This window comes from Colobus angolensis, unplaced genomic scaffold (genome assembly GCF_000951035.1).
Source record: "Colobus angolensis palliatus isolate OR3802 unplaced genomic scaffold, Cang.pa_1.0 Scaffold307, whole genome shotgun sequence".
NCBI lineage: Eukaryota > Metazoa > Chordata > Mammalia > Primates > Cercopithecidae > Colobus > Colobus angolensis.
In genome coordinates, this window is record NW_012116344.1 from 516,270 (window position 1) to 523,877 (window position 7,608).

General features: G+C 46.9%; 1 protein-coding gene across 4 annotated transcripts in view; it reads right to left on the reverse strand.

Annotated features, from left to right (window-relative positions):
• Positions 1-7,608, reverse strand: part of LDB3 (LIM domain binding 3) — a 72,488-nt gene that overhangs the window by 4,546 nt on the left and 60,334 nt on the right. For all 4 annotated transcript variants that reach the window (XM_011950410.1, XM_011950408.1, XM_011950411.1 and 1 more), the window contains one exon: positions 5,107-5,222. In XM_011950410.1, coding sequence (XP_011805800.1) covers positions 5,107-5,222 — 116 coding nt within the window. The remainder of the gene's footprint in view (positions 1-5,106; positions 5,223-7,608) is intronic.

The following is a 7,608-nucleotide window of genomic DNA, read 5'->3' on the forward strand; positions in this document are numbered from 1 at the left end:
TCTCGGCTCACTGCAACCTCCACCTCCCAGGTTCAAGCAATTCTCCTGCCTCAGCCTCCCTAGTAGCTGGGATTACAGGCACCCACCACCACATCCAGCTAATTTTTTTTTTTGTAGTTTAGTAGAGACAGGGTTTCACTATGTTGGCCAGGCTGGTCTCGAGCTCCTGACCTCAAGCAATCCACCTGCCTCAGCCTCCCAAAGTGCTGGGATTACAGGCGTAAGCCACTGTGCCCAGCCCAAGAGATGAAATTCTATATCCCCATGATGACAACATAGAGTATAGTCTGAGGAAGAGAACTAATATTTGTGGGGGCTACCACGGACCAAGCAGGATGCCAAACACTCTATATACAGCAGCTCATTTAATTCTCATGAAAACCTTACGAGGTAGGTATGCCTTTCTCCCATTTCACAAATGAAAAAACTGGAGCTCAGAGGGTGCCTATATCTTTCTTAAGTTGCAGACCTAGTAAGTTGTAGGGCTGAGAATCTCCGTCCAGGTCTGTAAGACTCCAGTTCTATGCTAATTTTTCCCCTACCCCATAGCAGAAAGGGGCTGTGTTTACTTGAAATTGTTCTGGGTTCATGGGTTTGTACAGAGGTAGCCCTCTGAGTTTGTCAGACTACTAGTATGTAAGCTAGGCCCTGGGTTGGCAATATGCCAGTATGTCAGAGTCTGCCAGGAAGTCATATTTGCTGGCATGGGTCCCAGCCTAGGAGAGGGCAGTGAAGATCCCTGCTGGGGGCAGAATTGGGAGCCATCTCCAGGACACTGACATCAGGAGGACTGCAGGTGGAGTCCCCACATACAGGTATCCCCCAAGGAAATAGAAATCACCCTCCAGAGTTGAGCTTGGGGCAATGTGCATGTATCCAGTCCAAGAGAGTTGGAAAGGAAAAGGGCACCATGCTGGCCCCATGTGCAAGGCTCTGATGGTCCAGTTGGGGACCTTATACCTAGGATTACACAGGGCTTCCAGTGGGTCCTGGGAGCCAATGAGCTGCAAAAGTGTTTGAAAACATCCCAGGTGGATGCAGTGATGCTGAGTATAACCAGGCTCGTGTTAAAGACTAATGCAAAAAGATGGACACCCAAGATCTAACTGGTGAGAATGGGCTTTAGGGAAGACAGAAAGGCAGCTCTGGAGTGAGTCAGCCTGTCAATGACTGCAGCTGTGGCTGGGAGACCCTGCCTGGTCTGGGACAGTGCTGGTTGCTTGTGAGAACTTCGGGATGAGTCAGGTTGGGGAGAGAAGGTGTCCAGGGACTGAAGACCAATAAATGAGAAAGGGACAGAACCTCAAATATGGCTCATAGGTGAGATGGGGCTGAGGGTGGGAACCTTCATAGGGAGTTGTGCCCACTGTCTTCTTGATGCAAGGTGCTTCATGGTGGAGGAGGACTCCTGCCCACCCAGCATAGGGGAAAACAGGGATGGTCCAACCCCCAGGCTCTATGATTGGGTGACATCAGGGCCTGGCTATAAAGGGGTGGCGACCATGAACAGTGCTGACCACAGGTCCCAGCAGAGTTAGGGTAATAAACTAGGCCAGCTGCAGCAGCCTCTAGGACTGCCTATTCCCTCCTGATACCCACACCAGTAGGGAAGGGCAAGACTTAGAGCAAAAGAGGGATTGGTAAGACATTTTTCCTCCACTAAGATCAGACCCTTTCCATTGGAACTCAAGTGTCAATGCCAGACAGAAGCTTAACTTTCACCCTGACTCACACTGTACTTCTCAGGCTCCCAGCCTTCACTTTATATGCTTTGGACTTGAGGGGTACTGTCCTGTTCTTCTTTCGAATTGCTCACATCTGTTGCTTTGTTCGCCTTTCAAGATTCTAGATTCCATCAAGATAGAGACTTGTTCTGGGACACTCTTGTACTCCCCAAATGCCAGGAATATTTGGTAAACTGAGTTAGTCTAAAAATGTACTGTCTGAGATCTCACTGGTGAGAAAACAGCACATCAGCTGGGAGAGCTACTCCAGATCTTTCTCTTACTAAGTTTTTGGAAGTTACAGGAAAATACATGCTCATCAAAAGTGATTTGGAAATATGAAGTGATAGAAAAAGGACCAAAAAAACAAAAAACAAAAAAAATCCCTGAAGTCCCTCAAAGTTTTCCAATCAAAAGATTTCTTCCCAATGTTAAAACTACGTTCCAGCTGGGTGTGGTGGCTCACGCCTGTAATCCCAGCACTTTGGGAGGCCGAGGTGGGTGGCTCATAAGACCAGCCTGGGCAAGATGGTGAAACCCCGTCTCTACTAAAAATACAAAAATTAGTCGGGCCTGGTGGCGGGCGCCTGTAATCCCAGCTACTCAGGAGGCTGAGGCAGAGAATTGCTTGAACCTGGGAGGCGGAGGTAGCAGTGAGCTGAGATCGTGCCACTGCACTCCAGCCTGAGCCACAGAGCAAGACTCTGTCTCACAAAAAAAAAAAAAAAAGAACCAGGTTCCACTTCGCTATATGTTGACAGGGCAGTGAGTACCATGCAGGCTGGTTTGGAGGGAGACCTAACGATCTCCATGCTGATCCTCCAAAGGGCAGTGCTATGGGCCTCTCACAGGCTGGACTTCACTCTCTGGAACTTATTTGTAGTATCAGCCTGAGCCACCCCAAGCTTTACGGCTTCTTTTGGTCTCTCTCTTGGACTTTTGCTGTTGTGACTCAGCTGAAATTGCGAGGCTTGCAGGAGCAGACCCACACTCACCTTTGCCACGATTCCCTCTGCATGTGACACAGACCTCTCATCAGCCTGCCTGTGGAAAACAGGCCTTCTGTGCCACTGTCTTCCTGGACCTTCCCCAAGTCTCTTGGATCCTTCCAGAAGTTGGGTAACCAGATGTGCGGGCAGTGCCTCAGGACTAGACAAGCCACGGCTTGAATGTAAGGTTCAGAGAGCCCTGTGCTGTGCCTGACACAGGGGAGCTATAACTCTGCAGGGGACAACCCCAAAGCCAGTATATTTACACCATTGTCTCTTTTTGGAGGGGATGTATTTGAAACACCCTAAAAGATAACTAGAGAATCTGTTCAAAGAGCTGGAAAATCAGAGTGTTAAGGGGTTGAACTGTATTCCACAAAATTCACATGCCAGAAGGCAGAGTTTGCAGTGAGCCAAGATCGTGCCATTGTACCCCAGCCTGGGCAACAACAGTGAAACTCTGTCTCAAAAAAAAAAAAAAAAAAAAGAGGAGAACCACACAGAGACAGACACACTCAGAGGAGAATGTCATGTGAAGACACACACACAGAGGGGAGACAGCCTTGTGATAATGGAGGCAGGAATTGGAGTTACACAGCTGCAAGCCAAGAAATGCCAAGGATTGCTGGCAACCACTAGAAGCTCGGAGAGAGAGTATGGCCTCCTGTCAGCACCTTGATTTAGGACTTCTGGCCTCCTGAACTGTGAAAGCATTCATTTCTGTTGTTTGAGCCATCAGTTTGCAGTAATTTGTCAAGGCAGCCCTAGCAAACCAACACACAGAGTGAATACAGTGCGTCCCACAGACGGCAGGGTATGGAAGCAAAGTGCAGAACCGAAAGCATATGGCCGTAAACTTTATGACTAGGGTCATCCTATGTCATAAGTCTATAAAAATTACTCAAGTAAAAACTGTACAGATATTTCATACATTTCTAAAATTTACCTTGAGAAACTCTGGTTAAAAAAAATAGTAGGGGTGTCTTAATTTTCCCAAATCAGCCAGGTGCGGTGGCTCACGCCTGTATTCCCACAACTTTGGGAGGTTGAGGCAGGTAGATCACCTGAGGTCAGGAGTTTGAGACCAGCCTGGCCAACATGGCGAAATCCCCTCTCTACTAAAAATACACAAAATTAGCCAGGCATGGTGGTATGTGTCTGTAATCCCAGCTACTCGGGAGGCTGAGGCAGAAGAATTGCTTGAACCCAGGAGGCGGAGGTTGCAGTAAGCCGAGATCACTCCACTGCACTCCAGCCTGGACAACAAGAGCAGAAACTCCATCGCAAAAAAAAAAAAAAAAAAAATTCTGAAATCAATATTAGTCAATGACAGATTGACATTAGGGGGCTTTCTCAGGGATGACTGTTTCCTACCTCTCCCTCAGAGTCTAAATGCCTGTAGGCACACCATCATGTGCCCACCCCAACCCAAAACCTTCAGAAGGAAAATGCCAATCTCATACTAAAAGTGACCCGGCTGTTCAGCAGAAATAAGTAGCACACAATTAATAGTTAATCCAGGGCTTATCTCCTGGCAGCTATGTATCAAGAAAGGACTACTTAGGAAAATAAAATGATACTCAGTCTTGCTTTCCAAAGGTTCTACCAAGAGAAACCCTGTCTCAGCTTTTCATAGGATTAGTCAGCTCCAATCTAGTGTTTGGGGTAACAATTTGGAGGGGAAAACCCTCAAGTCACTCCATCATATCTGAAGTGACATATAACCATGGGAAGTCAACTGCCCCTCTGAAAGCCAAGCATCATCTGCTGCTCTTGCCCACTGACAACACTGATGGTGAGACAAGCCGCTGGTTTGCCAAACCCTGGGACACTCTGTTGTCTTTTTTTTTTTTTTTTTTTTTTTTTTTTGAGATGGAGTCTTGCTCTGTCGCCCAGGCTGGAGTGCAGTGGCCAGATCTCAGCTCACTGCAAGCTCCGCCTCCCGGGTTCACGCCATTCTCCTGCCTCAGCCTCCCGAGTAGCTGGGACTACAGGCGCCTGCCACCTCGCCCGGCTAGTTTTTTGTATTTTTTAGTAGAGACGGGGTTTCACAGTGTTAGCCAGGATGGTCTCGATCTCCTGACCTCATGATCCGCCCGTCACGGCCTCCCAAAGTGCTGGGATTACAGGCTTGAGCCACTGCGCCCGGCCTCACTCTGTTGTCTTTAACGAAATGGAAAGTAACAAAGCCACACTGGCTTATAAATAATTATTAGGAATGAAACTTTGTTCGACTGTGATGTATCAAGGCATCATGGTGTTTGCCAGCTTTTAAAAATGATCAGGATGTCAGAAAGCTAGCATGGCAAGGGATGTAGAGGGTGGTCATCTGGTTCCCACTTCCTCCCTCCTGCCTCTTCTCAGAAAGCCAGAGCCCCAAGCTAGAGACATACCGCGCAAATGAAGCAGGTGTCATGCCAGGTGTGGCCCAGGGCTTCAATAAACTTGTCGCCGGCCTCCACGGGGAAATCGCAGCCGTGACACTTGGTGCTGAACAGATTGATGTAGTCTGAAATGAAAAGCAGAGTGAAGACCACGCACCCAGTAGGGCAGTGGGGACCCAAAGCCAAGACAACCCCCAAATCAGTGGGCAGGGGCAGGGGGTGAAATCTAATTGGTTGGTTGTAATCTCACAGATGAAATACTCAGTTACATGACTGATAGTTTTCCATTTTCCAATCATTGCACTGATGTTCAGACCCAGGCTTAGACACCATCTCATGCTAGTTTGATTTGCAAACACTTTCTGGAACTGTCATCAACATTCTGCAGGGAGATTGTCTCCTCTGCTTCTGTCACCTCTAATAGACCAAACAGATCAAGCCCCAAAGAGAAAACAATCCATGTTTCCAAACAGCTATGCTTACTTTGGAAGAATGAGGGTCCAACGTATTTAAGAGTTATGGAATGTTCTTTGCTTGGCCATTCTTCTGTCATGGGGCATTTGTGTTGACAAGTTTTTACTACTATAAAGAGTATTTTAACTATTTTATTGGGGCATGTCCCTCCTCCTCCTCCTCCTTCCCTACCCCCAACCGAGGAGATAATGCTATTAAGTATTATTTGTATGACGCTTTGCAATTTACCAAGCATTTTCACATGGATGATGTTATTTACAAGTATCTCAATGTCAGGGACTACATCTTAGCTTTCTTTGCACTCCCAGCACAATGACTGACACACAGTCAATATCCAAAACATACATAGGGAATGAACGCATTAACCAATTAATCAGTTAATCAGTGAATGAGCCTGATCATCACAAAATCCCTCAGAGATTGAACTATTATTTTTTTGTTTTGTTTTGTTTTGTTTTGTGTATAAGAAAATTGAGACTCAAAGAGGTGAAGGGCCCAGCCAGCATCCCACAGCTGAGGCACAGTGGGTCAGGTTCTGTGCTCCTTCACCAGGGCAGCTGTCCTCTCTGGCCCAAAGGGGCTACAGTTCTACCACACTGGCTGTAGAACATCTCTAGATTATTCTAGAAAAGCTCCATCCCATTTACAAAGCCTTCATCCCTCCTGAGAGGTGTACGCATTCCTCCACAACTCTTCTATAGTTGGCTTCTTCTTAAGTGATTTCCTGTTCTTCTTGTGGACAGTATGTCCATTCATTGTCTTAGACCACGTCTTACTGAGTGCCAGTGTGCCATGGGGGTTACAAAATTGGACTCTGAATAAAGGAAGAGCTAAGTTCAAATCCCAACTCTACTAAGAAACGTTCAAACCTGGGGTAAGTCACCTAACTTCTCAAGGTCTCAACTTACTTATCTACATAATGGGAATAATTATTGTACTGAACTCTTGGGGTTTTGAGTGGATTAAACAAGATAATGTAAGTGAAGTATTTGGCACAAGCACTCAAAAATGTTGGCTCTTATTTTGAAAGTCTTCATAACTGAAGCAAGGAGGGAAGGGAACCATGATTTGAGTGCCATTGTGCCTCTTGTTTAATCCTCATGACATCTCTGTGAAGAGATACTATTCCCTATTTATTTATTTATTTTATTTTTTTGCAATGGAATCTCACTGTGTCACCAGGTTGGAGTGCAGTGGCACGATCTCGGCTCATTGCAACCTCCACCACCCGGATTCAAGCAATTCTCCTGCCTCAGCCTCCCGAGTAGCTGGGAGGACAGGCATGTGCCACCACACCCAGCTAATTTTTTTCTGTATTTTTAGTAGAAATGGGGCTTCACCATGTTGGCCAGGATGGTCTCGATCTCTTGACCTTGTGACCCGCCTGCCTTGGCCTCCCAAAGTGCTGGGATTACAGGCGTAAGCCACCGTGCCCAGCCTGTTTCTTTATTTTTTGAAAGCAGACTCTCACTCTGTCACCCAGGCTGGAGTACAGTGGCACAGTCTCAGCTTGCTGCAACCTCTGCCTCCCAGGTTCAAGCAATTCTCCCGCCTCAGCCTCCCAAGTAGCTGGGATTACAGGCACGTGCCACCACGCCTGGCTAATTTTTGTATTTTCAGTAGAGACGGGGTTTCACCATATTGGCCAGGCTGGTCTTGAACTCCTGACCTCAAGTGATCCACCCACCTTGGCCTCCCAAAATGCTGGGATTACAGGCATGAGCCACCACGCCTGGCCTAGTATTCCCATTTTAAAGGTGAGGAAACTGACTGAAGAGGTTCCATCCCATAAGTCATAAGGAGCAGCCCCAGTCCTGATGGACTCCAATGTTCATCCTATTTCCATGGCTTACGCTGTCTCCAGCTCCTTATCGGCCTGCCATTGAGCTTTGATCAGTTACACTTATCTCTTGCATATGTTTTCCAACATATTTCCCCTTTTGTGCCTAATTGTAGCTTGTCATGCAAATGCTCTTATTTATCCCAGTCCATCAATCCTCTCTGATGGAACACTTAATTTCTTTAGTAGGCAGAAAT